The sequence below is a fragment of the Myotis brandtii genome, unplaced genomic scaffold (assembly GCF_000412655.1).
Source record: "Myotis brandtii unplaced genomic scaffold, ASM41265v1 scaffold244, whole genome shotgun sequence".
NCBI lineage: Eukaryota > Metazoa > Chordata > Mammalia > Chiroptera > Vespertilionidae > Myotis > Myotis brandtii.
In genome coordinates, this window is record NW_005359225.1 from 3452020 (window position 1) to 3474214 (window position 22195).

At 41.4% G+C, this 22195-nt stretch overlaps 1 protein-coding gene across 1 annotated transcript in view; it reads right to left on the reverse strand.

Annotated features, from left to right (window-relative positions):
• The window catches only part of MRPL48 (mitochondrial ribosomal protein L48), a 49677-nt gene extending 35490 nt beyond the window's left edge, over positions 1–14187 (reverse strand). The window contains exons 1-3 of the mRNA XM_005867090.2: positions 13702–14187; positions 4487–4539; positions 749–786 (exon numbers count right to left, since the gene is read on the reverse strand). Coding sequence (XP_005867152.1) covers positions 749–786; positions 4487–4539; positions 13702–13722 — 112 coding nt within the window. The 5' untranslated portion in view covers positions 13723–14187. The remainder of the gene's footprint in view (positions 1–748; positions 787–4486; positions 4540–13701) is intronic.
• Positions 14188–22195: the final 8008 nt, after the last annotated feature.

Consider the following 22195-nt stretch of genomic DNA (forward strand, 5'->3'; position numbering starts at 1 on the left):
CCCTCCCAGGCTGGGCTGCAGGTGCAGGTGCAGCTGTTGGCACCTGGGACCGCAGGGCGGGTGGCTTGTCCCTCTCCGGGGCCACTGGTGCCCGGGACTGTGGGGCAGGCGGCTTTTCCCTCTCCGGGCTGCAGCCTGGCTGGTCCCCATTCCTCTCTCACGAGCTCATTTGTGCTGGCTGGTCCCCTTTCCTCTCTCCCCAGTGTTGAGTGTCTGAGCTGTTAAGGCGTGACGGTATGAGGGCATGACGACCATTTCCATATTAGCTCTTTATTATATAGGATTGATTCTAGAGATAGAAGAAGAGAGAGGGAAAGAGGAGGTGGAGAGAGAGACATTGATTTGTTGTTCCACTTATTTATGCATTCATTGATTGACTCCTGTTTGTCTCCTGAACAAGGATCGAACCCACAACCCTGGTGCATTGGGACAATGCTCCAACCAACTAAGTTACCTGGCCACGGCTTAATTATCCCCATTTTTTAAAAGTGAGGAAACGAAGTTATGGGGAAGTAGCCAAAGGTCACACAATAAATATAAGTTAGAGTTGGAATCTAAACAAACTGTAGAGCTCTTGCTCCTAACCATTTCTTTATGTTCTTGCCCACTATCCTATTCCATGTGAGGGCTTGGATTTGGTCCCAGCCACTCTTCTCAAAGATATGTTAGGCATCCTTCTAGAAAAATTATTAGAGTGTTAGGGAGTCACTTAAAGTAAGCAGACTACACCAGGAAAAAAAATGCTTACCTGCAGAACAAATGGGATTCTCTCCTGAAGTTTTAAACCTAAAAAGAGAGAGTATGTTGAATACAATTGGATACCCACAATTTATTTGCAGTTATCAAAACTTTTATACTCCTCATTAAGGATAAGTTGATGCCAGATATTTCCTCCTTCCCTCCTTTCCACAAATATTAAGTACCTACTATGTGCCAGCCAATGTGCTTAGGTCTTGAGGATACAAAAATACAAAGTAAATGTCTCTATCTATGGTCTAGTTGGGAGAGAGATACTGTATGTAAACAAATGCGAACCACAGTATAGTACTGATCCAGAACGAAAACATGTACATGATTTGGTGAAACACAAAGGAAAGTGTGATCATTTCCACCAGGGAGGTGAAACTTTTTGAGCTGAGCTTTAAAAATGAACTGTTCTGGATTACTTACCCTAACAGGTAAAGCATTCTAAGCAGAGAGATAAAAGTGGTAAGTTTAGGGGACAGCAAGCAGCTGGATGTAAGTGGAATTTAAGCTGCAGGGAAGGGAACAGAGTGAAAGAGGTAATAGGGAGTCAGTTTATAAAGAAGCTCGTGTGCTGTGTGAAGTTTGGTCTTTATTCTGTATAGGCAGTGGGAAGCTCCTGGCAGAATCTAAGCACAGGAGTGATATGATCAAGATTAAGTTTTGGAAAGTTAACCCTGGCAGTAAGTGAGAAATGAATGGGAAGAGGTGAGACTGAGGCAAGAGAACCAGTGAGGTGGTTCTTATAATAGCCTTGCATTAGAACATGCTCAGGGAAGATGGAGAGGAAGGGACAGCAATGAGAGCTAGACTGGATACAGAAGCCAGTGAATATGGAGGAGAATAAAATGGTTCTGTTTGGCCCTGGCCAGGTGGCCCATTTGGTTGGAGTGTCATCCTATACACCAAAACGTTGCAGGTTTGATCTCTGGTCAGGGCACAACAGGAGGCAACCCATCAATGTTTCTCTCTCACATCAATGTTCTTTCTGTCTCTCTCTCCCGCTTCCTCTCTCTAAAATCAATAACAATAATAATAATAATAAATTAGTACATAATTTAAAATGGTTCTGTTTGGTTGACTAGGTAATCAGAGTATTTTAATTCAGTATCCTGCAAAGCTTTGACGCTAAACTGTGGGACAAGTTAGAAACAAGCAGATCTGTGATTAAATGCTGTTCCACCATTTTCAAACTGTGACTTTAGGCAAGTTATTTTGTGTCTCTGTAACACAGTTATCTCATCTCATGGGACTGAAAATGTATCTTAAACTCTCTCAGCCAGTTTCCTCTTTTTTATTTTAAATTTATTGATTTCACAGAGAGAGACAGAGGAAGGAAGGGAGGGGGGAGAGAGAGAGAAAGATCGATGTGAGAGAGATATATTGATTGGCCGCCTTCTGCACATACCCCCACCTAGGCCCGGATCGGGCCTGCAGCCCAGGTACATGCCCTTGATAGGGAATCGAACCTGGATCCTTCAGTCCTCAGACTGATGCTCTCAACATTGAACAACACTGGCCAGAACCATTCATAGATTCTTGTATGTGCCCTGACTGGGGATTGAACCCAAAACATTGGCATATCGGGATGACACTAACCAACTGAGCTACCTGGCCAAGGCCAGATACCTCTTTTGTAAAATAACAATATTTATATATTTGTCCTGTAGTGTTTTTTGTTAATGAGAGAACATGTAAAATGCCTGGCATGGTACCATAGTAAATGCATATTAAATAATTGACTGATTAATGGAAAAATAGATTAAGATGGAAAGGGAATAAAAGGAAAAGGCTTCAATAAATGTAAAGGATTAAAGAATTCATCCAGGCTCATGTGGTCAGGAAGATATTCAATTCATTGTTTTATATCATGTGGCTGCCACACATAAGACATTCAGTGGATATCTGATGAATAGAGAAATAAACTGCAAAATGCTCTTCATTATCATCCAGAGAAAAACAATGGGGAGGTAGCATACTGTATATACAAAAGAGTGAAAAAACAACTTGGGTTTGAATCCTAACTCCAACTCATATTAGCTATGTCATCTTTGAGCAATTGATTTACCATTCTGAACCTCAGTTATTTATGCATAAAATTGAGATAATATCACCTTTCTCATCAGATAATTATGAAGAACTATTAATTCATTAAACAAGTATTTATTAAATGCCTACAATGTGTCAGACACCATTCTGGGCCCTTGGGATATAGAAGTAAACAAAACTAGCAAGTCTTTATCCATATTGTGATTATATTCTAGTGGGCAGGGTGAGGAAGACAGATAATTTAAATAAATATACACATACATATATATATAAAATGTGTCAGGTGGTGATACCTTCTATAAAAAATAAAGCAAGGTAAGGGGACAGAGGTTGATGGGCGGTGTAGTTAGAGAAGGCCTCCCTGATGATTTAACATTTGGGCACAAACCTGAATAAAGTCAGAGGACAAACTATATGGATATCTGAGGGGAGAATGTGCAAAGATCCTTAGGTGGAAGAGTGCTTCTGTCATCAAGGAATAGAAAGGGAGCCAGTGAGTAAGTAGTAGTATACAATGAGGGAACAGATTAGATAAAGACTTGTAAGCCATGGTAGGATTGTAGAACTTATTTTGACTAAGATGGGAAAGTCTGAGAGAGAAGTAACATGAGCTAACTTGATTTTAAAAGAATCACTCTGATTTTAGTGTGAAGGATAGAAGACAAAAGTGAAGGCAGTGAGACCACTTAAAAGGCAGCATAATTGTAGTTAACACGTTAAGCGCCATGTCAGTCACAGGTGACTGACACTATACTTTCCGTCTGGACCAGTCAGTCACTGATGCCGCCAGCATATCAGTGAAATCGGATATTGTGGGCTAAACGGAAAGGAAGACAATACAGGCTTGGCGCTTAACGTGTTAAGAAGATAAGGAGGTGGTCCCTAGTAGTTTAGCAAAACGAATAGTTTGAGACCTGAATCTGGTTTAATTCTATAATATTTCAAAAGTTGAGCCAACAGGATTTGTTAAAGAATTGGATGTAGAGTGAGAAAAATAACAATGTCACGGATCATTCCAAGGATTCTGGCCTAAGCAACTAGATCACTGATGGCGAACCTATGACACGCATGTCAGAGGTGACACGCGAACTCATTTTTTTGGTTGATTTTTCTTTGTTAAATGGCATTTAAATATATAAAATAAATGTCAAAAATATAAGTCTTTGTTTTACTATGGTTGCAAATATAAAAAAATTTCTATATGTGACACGGCACCAGAGTTAAGTTAGGGTTTTTCAAAATGCTGACACGCCGAGCTCAAAAGGTTCGCCATCACTGAACTAGATGAATGGGGTTGTCATTCACTGAGAATGGATAAAGAGCAAGATGGCATGCCCTAGCTGGTTTGGCTCAGTGGATAGAGCGTCAGCCTGCAGACTGAAGGGTCCCAGGTTTGATTCCAGTCAAGGGCACGTGCCTGGGCTGTGGGCTCCATCCCCTGAAGGGGGCGTGCAGGAAGCAGCTGATCAACAATTCTCTCTCACCTTTGATGTTTCTCTCTCTCTCTCCCTCTCCCTTCCTCTCTGAAATAAAAAAATAAAAAAAAATTAAAAAGAGCAAGATGGCAGAGGTGTTCATGCTCAAGATGCTTAGTAGACATGCAAGTGGAGATGATGAAAGAAAAATGCTGTGTGAATTACCTGGCAGAATGCAAATGTTAACTATATTCAACTATTATTATTAAAATCCTTACCTTAAGAGAGGAAAGGCTTTCTTAAAAATGATATCATTCTTCAAACACAGCACCTACAGCAAAATAGCCATGTTAGGACAATCTAAGCACTGATAAACTTCCAAGCATCTCTTCACAAAGAGGCTAGAACTCAGTACACAAACCAAAAGGACCCAAAGGCTCTTGTCAGGCAAAGAAGCTGTCCTATAGTTAATATTAAATATGCAGGCAAACCAAGGTCATCTTTTCTTTCTTATTCCACCCACTACAGAAAATGGTCAAAAAACAGAAGCCCCCCTTCCATCCTGCCCCCGGGGCGGGGGGGGGGAATGCTTTTTGTTTTTTAAAGAAAAAACCTTATTTCCCCTTTCTAATTTGATCTATTTTTCTAATATCAATCAACAACTATGATGCTTCTGCCAAGCACAGGCACCATGCAACAGACTTTCTTAACTTCTTCCCTAATTCTCAAAACACTTGAAAGCAATTTTATAGATGAGCTAACTAAGGCCCACTGAGGTTACAGTCCAAGAAATTATAACAATAAAAGCGTAATATGCTAATTAGACCGGATGACCTTCCGGATGAACCCGGACTGCAAGGGAAGCCCGGGTCCCGGGTGCCAGAGGGAAGCCGGTGCTGGCAGCCGGGGGAAGGAAGGCCTACTTTTGCACAAATTTTAAAGTTTACTTTTTAAAAGGCTATTATAAAATAAATAAACAAAAAGACTATTATTATGTGCCAACTACAGTACTGTGCTGAATATTACAGGGAATATAAAACAAAATGTGCCCGGTTGGCGTGGCTCAGTGGTTGAGAATCGACCTACGAACCAGAACCAGGAGGTCACGGTTCAAATTCCCTGTCAAGGTATATGCCTGGGTTGTGGGCTGGATCCCCAGTGTGAGGCATGCAGGAGGCAGCCAATCAATGATTCCCTTATCATTGATGTTTCTATCTCTCTCTCCCTCTCCCTTTCTCTGTGAAATCAATAAAAATATATTTAAAAAATTAAAAAATGTAACAACATGAATAAACTTTGAAAATATTATGCTAAGTGATAGAAATCAGTCACAAGGGCCAAATATTGTATGCCTACATTTATATGAAATACTGGGAATAGGCAAATCTATAGTGAAAGTGATTAGTGGTTGACTAGGGCTGAGGATCTGAGAAGCTGGGAATGACAGCCAAGGTATATGGGGTTTTTTCGATGATGAAAATGTTCTAAAATTGATTGTAGTGATGGTTGCACAACTCTGAATATATTAAAAGCCATTGAATTGCACATTTTAAATAGATGAATTATATAGTACTTGAATTATATCTCTATAAATCTGTTAAAAAATATAAGCACAGCCCTGGCAGGTGTGGCTCAGTTGGTTGAAGTGTCATCTAGTACATCATAAGGTCAGGGCACAAGGTTGCAGGTTCAGCCACCCAGTCTGGGCACGTGTGGGAGGTAACTGATTGATGTTTTGCTCGCACATCGATGTTTCTCTCTCTCTCTCTCTCTCTCCCTTCCTCTCTCTAAATTCAATTTTAAAAAGTTGGGGAAGAAATGTAAGCACAATCCCTACCCCATAGTTCAAATGGCTGGGGATATGGTATACATTTCTATCAAACAGCTAAGTAATAGCATAAGCATTATATGATTAAGTCACAATAAGTCCTATGAACAAGCACTTTCGGCAGGAAATCCAGGCAGAGATGGCCAGAGAAATTCTTAGCTTTTGGAGTATTAAAGACATTGCTGAGAATTTTCTCAAAGACATGAACCTTCTTCCCAGACAAATACATATAGGCATAAATAGACATACTACTTCAAGAGATTGACTAAAACTCTTAACATCACCCATAGATTAGTAAGCTAAACCAAGAGATCCTCAGGGGCAAGGGTAATGTACTGTCATATTCCGCTCAGGCACATTGTAGACATTCAATCAAGGTTGGTTTTGGTGAATAAATAAATGATTAGAAAGAAGTGATAAGCAATGCTACTACCTGTTGAATGCCTACTGTGTGTCTAAATCATAATTCCCTTATAAGTTAAGTATTATTATCCCATTTTTGCAGTTGAGGAAACTGAGATTAAGTAATTTACCCAAAGCCAAACACCTACTATCAGAACTAGCATAGGATCTTAGGTTTCTCTGATTTCAAAGAAAATAATTTTCTATTTTACACCCTCTCTCACATAAATGAATGTTTTGGTGCTTAGGAAATGTTCAAATTTAGGAAAAGTCTCCCAGAATATGTGAGGTCATGATGAATAGATGGAAGGGAGAACAAAGTACATTGACAATCCTAAAAATCACAATTAAATCAGATACTAAAAGACTTTGTAAAGTATGTGTGCAAAATGCTTAACCTAACATAAAAGATAGAGAGTAGGCAGCTGTGAGCCCCAGGAAACAGGAACGCCAGCTGGCTCCCCCACCTCTAGCCACCATATTGTGGACCTTAAGAAGGAAAATAACTGCAAAGGACTCCTCATGGTTAACTGGGTCCAAATTCCTAACCAGAGTCTAGCAGCCATTAGGGACAGAGGCTTCTGATGTACTCTGCATCTCAGAGAAAAGGTACAGACTGAGTTACCAATCTCCTGCACTGTGTTCAGAGTCAACCCTTATAAAGGAGTTCCTGGTAACTATATTTTGACCAATGGGCTGAGACCTGCCTCATTCAATGAGAACTGCTCAACCATATCCTCATTTGCATACTTACTGGCCAATCAGATCAACTCCACAATGACCAATTAGAATATGGGATTCTGACCAATCAGAGCAGAGCAGTGCTAGTTGAACCAATCAGAATGTGCAAATTTGTATTCCTCATTTGCATAAAAATGGACCAATCAGGGATTAGGGCAGGGACTTTAAATAAGGGAGCCTCCGCTTTGTCCTCATGGAGTGCACTTTCTCAGTTTCCACCAAACACTGTTCTTCCTGGGTTTGCAAGCTGTTCATGTGAGTAAAGTTTCTGCCCCTTCACCCCATCCTAAATTGGGGGCTCCTGTTGGGGTTGGATTGGTGGCAGCAACCTTTTGTCAACAGTACCTTGGCTAGTGCTTCCCTCTGAAATTAGAACAAATGACTCTAAGGTTCCTCCAGTCCCAAGATCTGTCAACCATCATCACAAGCAGAACAGAAATCCAGTGAACAGAATATATTCTTAAATGGGTCACTTCATACAGAGGAAGTATTGGATGGGAAGAAAGATCTAGATGAGACTGATTTTTCCTCACTTTAATTGTTCAGAGTCTCTACAATAGCAAAGGATGTAATTATCTAAAAGCCAGGCTTAAAGGCTGACAACTTTCTGGAAGACATTCAAACTGTGGTGTGAACACTGCTTCCTTTCAGCTCTGGGAAATGTGCTTCCTCTCCCTGCAATGCTCAGCATTATTTATCCGGACCAAAGTAATCTATTTTGGGACTGCATCCACAAATACCCCCTCCTCCCAGTCAGCAAATGAAGAGCAGCTCCAGCTCTGGAGCAAATGGAAGAGGAGGACAGTCATGCTAGTGAATGAATGAATGAGGACACAGCTGCCACAATGGGATATAAAAATACTTGTCCCAGGAGCTTGGGAGCCAAGAACTGGAAAGGACTTCACAGCTACCAAAGAAGAGAAGTCAGGGGACAAAACCTTATAGTTCACTAGAGGCCTGGTGCACTAAAATTCATGCACGGGGGGGGGCAGGTAATCCCTCAGCCTGGCCTGCACCCTCTCGCAGTCTGGAAGCCCTCAGGGGCCTAAGCCGCAGTCTGGCCTCCCTCTGCGGGAGGTGACCGGCGGGCCGATAGGGGGACAGCTCCAGCCGGCGAGTGGCCAGTCCTGCCCCCCAATTGCCTCTCCGCCACCGCCAGTTGCTGCTGCCGCCCCCCGATTGGCATCCCCTCCCTCTGCCCACTGGCACCTACCTTGGCTGGCCTGGCACCACTCACTCGCTGGCCCTGCCCGCCCCCCCACCAACCGGTCGTTCCACCATTCAGTCATTTTGCATATTAGGCTTTTATTATATAGGATAAGCAGCCTTAGACACCAGAGCCCCAAAGTGGGTAGTGCCAGCAGTGGGCCAGGGGCCCATGAGGAAACAATTGAGAGGTGTTTTTTGAAGACTAACAGAATATATCTGTATATTAACAAATATTATCTAAAATAGCATTTTTACTATTACTTATTGAGTACATCCTTTGTGCTAAGCACTTTACACATACTCTTTATACCAAAGGTAGAGTCATTATTGAGATAATTGTCTGTTTTATAGAGGAAAATACAGAGGCTTAGGTTCAATTGCTCAAAGTTATAAGCTTGGTCAGAGGTGCCAAGAATTCAACTCCAAGTCTGACTGAATCCAAAGCCCACAATTTCCATTCTGCCACTTACCTCTCAAAAGAGTAATACCAATTCATATTAGTGAAATCAATATGCTCATAATAGCCTAAATAATCCTATTTGTTAAGCACCTGCTATATGCCAAACATCATTTCCTTTATTGCTCACAACGATTCTGTGAGGTAGATATTCCTACTCCCGGTTTACTGTGAGGATACCAAAGCTCAGAAAGGTGAATTAATATGTCCAATGCACATAGCTAGTACATAAGTTCTAGCTGACCTTTTTCTAAGTTCTTTCAAAACTGCTTTTGTTTATAGTTTTCCTCTAGCCATTCTCTTCTGATGTTGAGGTTGTTGCATGGCTATGACTTAAAGAATGACAGACTATCAAAGTCGGTCTTTGCACTGAGTCTTTATGGCAGTTAGGGGCACCGGTTATAAATTCACAAAGACCTGGGTTTGAATATTAGCACTTCCATTTTACTAGCTGTATGATCTTTGGCAAGGCACTAAAGGAACTCATGGCCTCAGATACTGTGTGATTTCATTTATATGAAATGACCAGAACAGACAAACCCATAGAGACAGAAAGATTAGTGGTTACCAGGGGGTCGACAGGGGTATTGGGGAATGATAAGTGACTTGTTATGGGCACAGGGTTTCTTTTTGGAGTGATGAAAATATTCTGGAACTAGATAGTGGTGATAGCTGCACAGTTTTGTGAATATGCTAAAAACCACTGAGTTGTCCACTTTTAAAGGGTGAATATTATGGTATGTGAATGATATCTCAGTATTTTTTAAAAAAGAAATATCTGGCCTCACATCATAACTGCTAGATGGCCCAATTCCCTAACATCCTCCAGGACTAAATTCAGTTCAAAACACCTGTGGTCATCTCCTGAACGGTAAGCCCACTCCCCTACTGTCTCCCCAACTCTCATCCCCATACTTCTCTGCACATTCTCCCTTGATCCAAGCCCCACTGCTTCTCTCCCAAGTTCCTTGGGGCCCTCTGAAATTCCCAGTGTGTTCTCATTTCGGGGTTTTTGCACATGCTCTTTATCATAAAAAAAAAAAAGTTCTATCATTTTTTAAGTCATAGTCATGTAACAACCTCAAAATACTTTCCTGACTGTGCAGACTTGCTTGGATCCTGCACGTTACACATCCATACAACACCCAGAATCTTTCTTCTATGGCATTTACCACACAAAGTTACCTATTTAATTCGTCTGTCTCTTTTGCTAGGAATATAAGTTCCATGAAAACAGGAAAAGCTACATCCCAGCATCTAGCACATTTTTTAAACATAGCAAGTGCTCAATAAACATTTTTTAAAAATATTTTTAAAATTGATTTCAGAGAGAGAGGGAGAGAGAGACAGAAACATCAGTGATGAGAATCATTGATTGGCTGCCTCCTGCATGCCCCAAACTGGGGATCGAGCCCTCAACCCGGGCATGTGCCCTGACTGGGAATCGAACTGTGACCCCCTGGTTCATAGGTCGACGCTCAACCACTAAGCTACGCCAGCTGGGCTCAATAAATATTTACTGGTTGAATTAATAAATGCCTCCAAACCTTACTTCCTTATCTCTAAAGAGGTTATAAAAATATTTACCTCATAGAATTGTTTCTATGATTAAATTAGATAATATATAAAAAGGGCTTAGCAAGTGCAAGGCACATTGTTAATGGTAGAATAAGTAGCATTGATGATAGCGGTGGTGATTGTTCAGCTACTCATTTACTAAACAATATATATCTTAGTGTGTGATGGGTGCTGAAGATAAAACCATGAACAAAGTAGAAAAATGCCCCTGTCCTCCACTTACAGTCTAGTAGTGACCAGGATACAGTGAACTTCTTGACAATTTTCCTGGGATTTTGAACTCCCTGCCCTTCTAGGCACTGTACATTTGTTTCCTATTTCCTATCTTCTTATGTCCTCCTAATTCATGTCTGTTGATTTGTCACTTGTTCATATGAACTCTGCTCCATGTTAGCCCTCAATGGTTTCACTTGAACTATGAGATCTGCCCCCATAGTTGAGTAGCTCTTTCTGGGCTGTCATCTGGATCAATCAATATGTATTCTGGGTTTGATGAAAATCAGCATTAGTGTCTTAGTCAGATCCACCCTGTTCTACTACTACTTTTTTAAAAATGTTTTTTATTTCAGAGAGAGAGGAAGGGAGACAGCGATAGAAACATCTGTCTCTACCAGTGTTTATTAATTTCAGAGAGAGAAGGGAAAGAGAGATAGAAACATTGATCGGCTGCCTCTTGCATGCCCGTACTGGGGACTGAGCCAGCAACCTGGGCATGTGCCCTGACAGGGTATTGAATTGGCAACCTCTGGATTCATAGGTCAATGCTAAATCACTTAGCAACACCGGCCAGGTCTGTACTACTTCTACTGACCCAAGGAGGTACATGATTCCATCCAGTTTTATTCCAGTAAAGCTGGGCTTCTCACTCATCTACAATTTGAGATTATTGTAAGCTAAAAATGTCTTAGGGTCCCGAAGAAAGATAATTGAGCTAGGAGTTTGAAGTACTATTCTTAGCTTTACCAAGTAAATATCATGTAATGTCAACATTTATTCAATCACTTATTCATTCAGTACCTACTGTAGATGAGTACATTTGAACACAAAGAAAATACAGTTGCCTACCCTTAAATATTTCTAGTGAGGATGGCAGATGTACAAATTATTTATTACATTGCAATGTGAGATCAGTATGATGGACTGTATAGGTCACAAAAAAGGAAGGATTGACAATGGGGAAGGTCAAGGAAAGCTTTCATTCTTCATTTCACAGATTAGGAAAACCAAGATTATTATCAAAGTAAGGAGATGTGAAATACTCAGAAAAGGAAAGACAGTGGGGTCTTAGAGAGGTGGAAAACCTAGGCCCGTGGTCGGCAAACTGTGGCTCGCGAGCCACATGCGGCTCTTTGGCCCCTTGAGTGTGGCTCTTCCTAAGCCTTAGGAGTACCCTAATTAAGTTAATAACAATGTATCTACCTATATAGTTTAAGTTTAAAAAATTTGGCTCTCAAAAGAAATTTCATTCGTTGTACTATTGATATTTGGCTCTGTTGACTAATGAGTTTGCCGACCACTGACCTAGGCTATAGTCTCAGTACTACCACTTAAGAGGCTACTGTCCTATAAGCAAGGAGTTCATTCATTCAAGCATTCAGGAAGACATTTGAGAAACTATTATGTACCAGACAGTGCCAGTAGCGTCCATATCCTCATTTTGTACCTGCTGGGATCATCTCATAATATTATGAAGAGCAAATTAAATTATGCAGATGAAGCCATTTATTAATTACAGGATAATGTCAATATTCCTATTTGTATAGTCCTACATGCCTTACAAAGTAGTCTTACATTATCTCCTATGTCTTAGATTATAAACAACAATTTCATATAGTGGGCATCATGACCTGCATTTTACTGATGTGAAACTGAAGCCGAGAGAGGTCACATAACCTGCCTAAGGTCATACAACTGGCAAGAGAGAGAATCCCATTGGTTTTCTTCGTAACCGTAAAGTATTAACGAACACTCCCAGACAGGCTGAGACAAGGATGGTAATAAAACTGCACATGATTAGGTGTCAAAACATAACACCAGCCAGGAGTTCAGAAAATAAAGAGGCGCGTTAGCTGGCGTAATCAGAAACATCTTGCGGGAAAGATGCGGTGAGCTGGGCCTGAAGGGGTGGAGCGTTTGGACAGGCGGTGCGGGCACTTCAAGTGAGAAGGCCCCACAGGATCAAGGATCAGGAATTAAGCATTTGGCAAAGGAAGGACAAAGCAGCGGCGGATGAAACAGTCTACAAAGGGGTGGAGAAGGGGCAGCGGCATCAGACTCGGGAGGGCCCTAAACGCCCGCATGTGACGGCCTAACGACAGGTTGGCATGGGCTCCCTGGAGCCCGGAATGGTCAAAACAGGGTCCCCCCTCCCAGCACCCCTCGGCATCAAGGCAAGCAGAGCAGGAGCACGGAGCCACCCGTCTGACTGTCTTTAACCATAGAAGCTGGAAACTTTCTGATTGTTTTCTATTATCCTTTCACTAGATCTGGCCCAATTCTCACCATTTGGCTCAGGTGAACCACAGTGAGTTATTTCACGCAGAATCAAGTGGGCTTGGGCCCTGAAGGAAACGAAGCCGGAGAAATTCAGGGGCTGCCCCCAGATAATTACTAGTCGATCCATGAGCAGCGATGAACCTGCTAATCTGTGCATCGAGGAAGTACAGTCTCCACAATTAATACCGAAAATAAAATTCTGACATAAATCACTGAAAAATAAGTCGTTATTCTGAGAAGCACAACTGACAGAGCACAACTGAAATCTGTTCGATCTGTTAAGAGGCCAAGGGAGGGCCAAGGAATGCCTTCATAGCGGCGCATCGGTTTTACTGCAGTCACTTACGGTTTCATAAGTAAACACGTATTTTATTACCACCCTTCCCTTACCGCCAAGTAGCCTCACATCCCAATCAGTTCAAGTCAAAAAGGGTATTCTTAGGAAAAATTCTGGAACTTGATGAGTTAATACAAAGATAAAATGATCTGGGGCCTATCCTGGTGCTGTGACTCCCGTCGTGGGATCGTCTCTTTTCAGGCCGCTGGGCGGCGAGGGCGGAATTGCGTGGCGCGCAGAACGGTGCGGCCGGGCGCACCCGGAGCGGAGAGGAGGGAGCGCAGCGCTTTGATTACAAGGCGCCGCGTGTGCTGCCGGGAAGAGCCTGGTTTTCGCCATTTTCTATACCCGGATGTCTGCAGGGGCGGTGATAGTCCGGGCCACCTCCCAGTCCTGCTCTCCCCACCGCCTCCCCCGCGCGCGGCGCGCGTGGAACCCACGTTACCTTCCCCAGAGTTCCGTTCATCCTTTGCTGCTGCGGCCTGTTACTGTGCAAAATGAAGATCTACCCAAGCAGCTGCAGCCCCCGGGCGGCTCACAACACGGACGGACCGGCCTTGATCGGGTCCCGTAACAATCTCCGACCGAGACTCCCTCAACTCCCGCAGCACCTTGGTTCCGGCAGCTTCTGAGACTCGATGTCCAGAAATCCTCTGCAGACTCCGCCCTCCCTGCAGCTCAAGTATCACCTACACTGCTTTCTCCAGGCAGAATTGATCGCTATCCCTCGCCGCCCAGATACGTGGCACACAATTCTGCTGTTTTGTCTACCATACTATATATTGCTTCCGTCTCTTTCCCATATTTGATTCTGAGTTCCTCAAGGACTGAGATCCTGTCTGATTAATTCATTCAGGCGCCTAGCACAGGACATGGAGATCAGACTTCTAACCTCGGTTTAAAAACTGATTAATCCTCCCCCCAAATAAATAAATAAATAAAATAAAAGCTGATTAATCCTAAGTAAGCTTTTCTGACATTCACTTGCCTTGTAGCCCTCAGTTGGTTAGAGCAATGTGCCGATATGCCAAGGTTGCTGGTTCGATCCCCGTCAGGACACGTACAACAATCAACCAGTGAATGCATAAATAAGTGGAAGGACAAATCAATCTTTCTTTCTCCCTCTCTCTCCAAAAAATAATACTAGTTGATAATAACTATTCTTTAGAGGGACCACTATGGGCAATACATTATGCTAGGCACTTAACTGTGAATTTACCTCTTTAGGTGGTCTCTTAGCAACTCTGCCTCAATTTACCTACATAGCCCTTTGTAGCTCCTTGGAATTTAAGCATAGGAAGGATTGATAAAACAATAGGATAAAAAATCTTGACAGGGTTTCTGACAACAAAGCAAGCTCCCTATCACTGAAGCCCCATTCATATTTACCAGTTTTTACACCTTGCTAAGAACAACAATAATAACAAAAACAGTAGCAGCAGTAGTAATAATAATAATAATAATAAAAGCAACAATAACCGCATATTTGTTATTTCACTTGATGTTCACCTTTTTTTTCTCTTGATACTGCCTTTATGTGACCAGGTACTCCCTTCATACACAGAGTTTTTGTATCTCTGTGATTGGAAATCTCCATTGCTTTATAACTGTTTATGACTTGGTCTCCCTACTAATCTCTATGAACCACTTCTTAAAAAAATGTATATATTTGCCCGAACTGGTTTGGCTCAGTGGATAGAACATCAGATAGCAGACTGAAGGGTCCCAGGTTTGATTCTGGTCAAGTTCAGGAGCATATACCTTGTTTGCAAGCTCAACCCCTGGTTCTGGTCAGCAACCAATTGAAGTATCTCTCTCACATTGATGTTTCTCTTTCTCCCTTCCACTCTCTCTAAAAAAATCAGTGGAAAAATATCCTCAGGTGAGGAATAACACACAAAAAACGTATATATTTAAGGTGCCTAATATGATTATTTGATAGACATAGTGGAATGATTATTACAGTTAAGCTGATTAAAATATCAACTCCTTACATCGTTACCTTTTTTGTGTGTGATGAGAGCACCTAAAATCTACAGTCTTAGCATATTTCCAGTATTTAATACAGTATTTTTAACTAGAGTCATGCTGTACATTAGATGTCTAGACTTATTCATCCTACATAACTGAAACTTTGTAACCTTTGAACAACATCTCCTATTCTCTCCCTCACCCCTCACCCCACACCAAGCCCTGGTAACCACATTCTATACTTTGCTCCTGTGAGTTTGACTATTTTAGATTCCACATATAAATGAGATCATGGAGTATTTGTCTTTCTGTGCATGGCTTATTTCACTTAGTATAATGTCCTCTAGGTTCATCCATGTTGTCGCAAATGACAGGTTTTCCTTCTTTTTTTAAATTTAAAGAATAGTTTATTGATTTTGAGAGAGAGGAAGGGAGAAGAGAGGAACATCAGCTGCCTTCTGCATGCCACAATCCAGGCATGTATCCTGACCAGGAATCAAACCAGCAATCTCTTGTAATGTCCAACCAACTGAGCCACACTGGCTGGGGCTGGTTTTCCTCCTCTTCCTCCTCCTCCTCCTCCTCCTTCTCCTCCTCCTCCTCCTCTTCCTCCTCCTCCTCCTTCTTCTTTTATTTTTTAGAGGGAGAGATAGAAACATCAATGATGAGAGAGAATCATTAATCAGCTGCCTCCTGCACGCTCCCCACCAGGGATCAAGCCCGAAACCCTTGACTGAAACCGAACCCAGTACTCCCCAATCCACAGGCCCGACACTCTATCCACTGAGCCAAATCAACCAGGGCTGGTTTTCGTTCTTTTTAAAGGCTGGTGTAATCTCCCATTTTATATATATTTTATACTGCTTTCCATAACAGCTGTACTAATTTACATTCCTACCAACAGTCTGTAAGGGTTCCCTTTTCTCCACATCCTTGCCAATACTTATTAAATGTTACCTTTCCTCTTACATCCACTTCATAAGAATGCTGTGGTCCCTCCACACTGTAGTTTGCACAGCCCATTATTCAAGCCTTCAACACAGTGTCTTGTAACTATTTGTTTACATAAACATTATGAAACTTCATCATAAGTGTGATGGGATAGGTATGTTTTCTCACTTTGTAGATGAAGGGAAGAAGATAGATGGCTTGCCTAAGCTTAAACAACTGGTACATAACATATACAGGGCAACACAATAGATTTTTAGCTCTGGACGTCCCTTTTAATGGTCAATAACACCAAAAACAAATTAGAAGCTCTTGAGATCCTTCCATTGCTAATTCTAAGCCTCAAACCAACATTCTGTGAATTGGCACTTACAACAGCACACACAAATTTGGGTCATAAGCAACTTTACTGAGGAACTGACAATGAAATCAGCCTTTCCTAGATAAGAATGGCAGCTAAATGCACTGAAGCACCAGCTTCTTCTTCAGTCCTGTAAATTTCTCCTCCACCTCCAGACAGATGTCTCCCAATCTTTGTTCATTCATCTTTGTACAGAAGCTGGTATTCTTTTTTAAATAATTTATTTTTCTATTTTATTGTTTAATATATTTTAATTTTTTATTGTTAAAAGTATTACATATGTCTCCTTCCCCCCCTTGACCTCTCCCAGCCGACCCTTGCCCCCCAGCTCAGGCCTCACCCCCACCACCATTGTCTGTGTCCATTGGTTATGCTTATATGCACGCATACAAGTCCTTTGGTTGATCTCTTACCCACCACCCCACTCTCCCCGCCTTCCCTCTGAGGTTTGACCAGAAGCCGGTATTCTTAAGGGAGTATTCTTCCCTTTTCTTTGTATCTCCAGCATTTGGCACAGATCATAGAACATAATGAAGCTCCAATACATGTTGAATGAAATAATGAATGAGTGGATATATAAAAGTTCCTAGATGTTATTATGGATTTTGAATTTTCCAAGATCCTCCACCACAAATAAAAGAATGGAGGAACTCTGCCTTTCTGGTTTTATTTTTACAAGCCAGCCTTCTTTAAAACCTCTTTTAAAAAAACACCTGCTTCGGTCCTCTGCACAACCACATCAGAGAAAGCCTTAGGGAACAAGAGAGAATAAAGGGAGGCCCTTTAAAGGAATATGTTTGATCTCAAGTTAAACTTCCTTTAAAGTAATACTTCTATGATGCCTATTATAAAGAGTTTCCCAAGGGTGGCAACAATAGCTCTCATTTCTGGCTTAAGTGAAATATATGTATTAAGCTAACACCAATTGAAAACTATTTTAGCTTCAGTAGGACTTTTCTGCCTTTTTTTTTTTTGGTATGTTTTTAGTACAAAGAAAACCATACTTAAAAGAAAAAAATGATACAAGGCCATGGGTGGAAGAGAGCTGGCGACCTAGGAAAAGTCAGAAAGGGATGGCGCTGACTCCCCAGACTTTACCAGGAGTTTTCTGCTTGTGCAGGGATGGGCTGAGTGAGTGGGGATTACCTAGCCCTGGAGAGAAGGAGAAGGGATGATGAAAGAGGTTGCAAGAGGAAAGCTCAAGTGGTTAGTGAGATCAGAGAAGCCTGTAAGGAGGGAGGGAGAAATTGTACCCAGAACCACTCACCAAGCAGCACGGTGTACAACTCAGCCGGGAATCTTTCTAGAAACCCAGAAGCCATGTTCAGGTTACTGGGAGAAGACCTACTGCACAAAGATCCTTCAGCATAAGGGCAACAATCCTTGGACACCTAAGAGGCTATCCCCCCAACCCCCTTATTCTCATTCCTTTAATCACTTACACCACCTTTCATAGCTTACAGCATGACTCAACATAAGAAAAACTTCTCTAAGGAACTAGGAAGAATCCTTTGTAGTTGTTGCTGCCCAAGCCCCAGATATCACAAGTGTACTGAAAAATAGAAACAGAGCCTGGCCAGTGTGGCTCAATGGTTGAGAGTCAACCCATGAACCAAAAGGTCACTGTCGATTCCCAGTCAGGGCAGACTCGACCCCCGGTAAGGGGTGTGCAGGAGGGCAGGAAGCAGCTGATGGATGTTTCTCTCTCATTGATGTTTCTATCTCTCTATCCCTCACCCTTCCTCTCTCTCTAAAAATCAATAAAAACATATTTTAAAAAATAGAAACAGAAATTCCTTCATTTCACTCTAACAAACTAGTGTGGTTCTCCTGCCCGGCAGTCTGAGATTAGGAGGCACAGGTGCAGATTTTACAAAATCATGATGGGGAGGCCAATTTTGAAATAAATCCCTCAGAAAATAGTAATACCTCCTTGACCTACTGAAATAGGAGCTTCTAACCTTCATTTTCAACTATCCTCTCTGTCTTTATTTGAATACCTCCTCCTCTTTTTTTTAAAAAAAAATATTTTTGTTGATTTCAGAGAGAAAGGGAGATAGGAACATCAATGATGAGAGAGAATCATTGATCCACTGCCTCCTGCATGCCCCACACTGGGGACTGATCCTGCAACCCAGGCATATACCCTGACCGCGAATCCAACTGTGAGCTACTGGTTCATGGGTCGATGCTCAACCAGTGAGCCACGCCCGCTGGGCGAATGCCTCCTCCTCTTTACCTTCACATCTACTTCCCAACGTCCACTTTCACTGTCTCTCATCTGAACTGGCTTCTAATTCATCTACCAGCCTTTAGTCTCATTCATATTCTAGTTTATTTCCAAAGGTAGCCTTCCTGAAGCTCATATCATGAAGATCATGATTTAAAACCAAAATAGATCAACAACAACAAATAAATAAATAAAGCCCTAGCCGGTTTTGCTCAGTGGATAGAGTGGGCCTGTGGACTTAAAGGTCCTGGCTTCGATTCCGGTCCAGGGCACATACCTCAGTTGCAGGCTCCCAGCCCTGGTCAGGAGCAGGTGGGAGGCAACCAATCATTGTGTCTTTCTCACATCAGTGTTTCTCTCTGTCTCTCCCTCCCTCTTCCACTCTCTCTAAAAATCAATGGAAAAAAATATCCTTGAGTGAGGATTTAAAAATACAAACAAACAAATAAATGAAACCAAAATAGATAAAAACAAAGCAAAACCTTCAATAGCTACATACGGCCCTCCAATTTAACAACACTTCTTATCTTGGCATTCATAGTTCTTATGATTTATCTCCAATTTACCACTCCAGGCACTCCTACGTGTATACCCTTTGCTTCTCCACTGATAACTCTGTTCACCCTCTTTTCCTACATCTCCCTTCTGGACTTTTCATTTGTATTATAGTTATTTGCAGATGTGTTTCTCTGATCACCAGGGCATGCTCCTTGATTTTAGAATCCTTGTCTGATTCAGCATTGTGTTTCTCTCAACATCTTTATAGCATGAACATAGAGGAGGCACCAGAAATATTTGTGGACGAACATTGGACTTGACGAAGAACACTAACACTTTGCCACCAAGGTTTGCTAATCAAATCTCTTACGATTTATCTCCAATTTACCACTCCAGCCACTCCTACGTATATACCCTTTGCTTCTCCACTGATAACTCTGTTCACCATCTTTTCCTACACCTCCCTTCTGGACTTTTCATTTGTATTACAGTTATTTGCAGATGTGTTTCTCTGATCACCAGGGCATGCTCCTTGATTTTAGAATCCTTGTCTGATTCAGCATTGTGTTTCTCTCAGCATCTTTATAGCATGGACATAGAGGAGGCACCAGAAATATTTGTGGACAAACATTGGACTTGACAAAAAACACTAACACTTTGCCACCAAGGTTTGCTAATCAAATGGTTCTCATGATAAGCTCCTATTTGAGTCTCTGAGAGCCTTCCTTTTAAAAAAAGAAAAATATACTGTAAAAATATGGAAAAGACTGAAAAGTAAAATAAAACAAAACAAAAAATCCGCACCAGCCAAAGACAATCAGTATATTAACATTTTATTGTATTTCTCCTTTTAAAAATAATATTTTAAAAATAGTTTCAATAGGCATCTTTATAGCATGGACATAGAGGAGGCACCAGAAATATTTGTGGACAAACATTGGACTTGACAAAAAACACTAACACTTTGCCACCAAGGTTTGCTAATCAAATGGTTCTCATGATAAGCTCCTATTTGAGTCTCTGAGAGCCTTCCTTTTAAAAAAAGAAAAATATACTGTAAAAATATGGAAAAGACTGAAAAGTAAAATAAAACAAAACAAAAAGTTTCTAACTCTCTATCTCTCTCCCTTCCTCTCTGTAAAAAATCAATAAAATATATTTAAAAAAAAATAGTTTCAATATAGACTGCTTCCAATTTTAGAGACGTTTTTGTTTCCAGTATATTCTGATATAAACTATTCCCTAGTTTATTAAAATGCATTGCAAATATCATTTTATAGCTGCACAATATTATATTATAAAGATGTACCATTGGATCCTAAGTTTTTTACTTTCAATATTACAGATTATACTAAATTTTCATGATAATATTACTTTCTTATGATAGCTATCATGAGAAGTAGAATTAGTTCTATGTAGATTAATTTTGAGGCTATTGGCATATTTTGCCGAATAGCTATATTTACTTGTTTCTTGTTTTATCACACCTTCATAATAATTGAATTTTAATATATTTGAAAACTTTCCACATTTGGCAAGTAAAAAATTGCATTTCAAAAATATTTGCAAATTTGGTAGTTTATAAGTTTCAGTTTTCGTTTTCATTTTCTGTTGATTGAACCTTTCCCCATATTTCCTTATCCAATTGTATTTCTTTTGTGAATTGCCTGACCATGTCCATTATCTACTTATCCTTTTGAATCTTACTACTTTTACTCCTGACAATTTCAGCTTTTTATACACATTCTTATTATGTTTTAGGAAGCAGCTTATATTCAGGGAAAGAACACCGCACTGGAGTTTAAGAAATCTGGGCTCAAGTCCTACCACTACTGTTATGTGACTTGAATGAGTTGGAGCAAGTCACTTCTCCTCAGCATCCAAATCTGTACAATGAGGGTGATGGACTGGGAGCTCTCAGATCAAGGCAAAGGCCAAGTGGACTAGGCTACCATCCAGAACTCCCGCCTTCTGCTCTAATTATATCAGCTCCCCATTTTATCCTATAAAATAAAAGCCTAGTTTGCAAATCGTCCGAATGGCAGAATAACCGGTGGAACGACCAGTCGCATTGACCACCAGGGGGCAGATGCTCAACGCAGGAGCTGCCCCCAGCCCATAGGCCCCACTGGTGGCCCCCGTAGAGGGAGGCAACAGGTGGGGGTGGGGCCAGCTGGAGAGCAGGCCGGTGCCTCCCCCCACCATTGCTCTGCCAGCTGCCTCAGCGGGGGGCGGGACCAGCGAGTGGGCAGCGTCAGACCAGCCAAGGCGGGTGCCAGCGGGGTCCCCCAATCACCCCACTGGTCGCCCCACACATCGGCCCTGATCGCCAGCCAGGTCTAGGGACCCTACCCATGCACGAATTTCGCGCATCGGGCCTCTAATATATATATAATTTCTAAGGCCCTTTCAACTCTCATGGTCTTGGATGCCATTATTCTGCCATAAATAGACAGTAACCCAGTTAGATAACATTTCTATTATTGTTATTTCCATTTTACAGATGAGAAAACTAAGGCTCAATCCAAGTGAACATATTTTTCCAGTCTGGATAAGAGGAAGCCAGACCTTCTGACTCTACTGTGGTCCATAGCCCCTTCTTGAATCCAGAACCACCCTCTCTTTCCTGTATCCTAACTCTTTCTGAAACTGGACTGCTCAGCATTTAATGGTTTTCCAGCATGTACTAGTATATCCTAACAATGAAAAACTCAACAAATCTCTACCCTAAATTGCTTGAGATAATTCTGTTCTTTTCAAGTCAAAGAGGCAAATTCTTCAGAGTAAAACAGAAGTTACCCTGAGTTAATAATGCTATCATGGCATAAGAAGTGGTCATATGAACTTAGGAAAGTTGCTATACCACTTGGCTTTTGCCATATCTCCTCTCCCAATTATCTGAATTATTATGATTCTTTAAAAGTTTCAAAA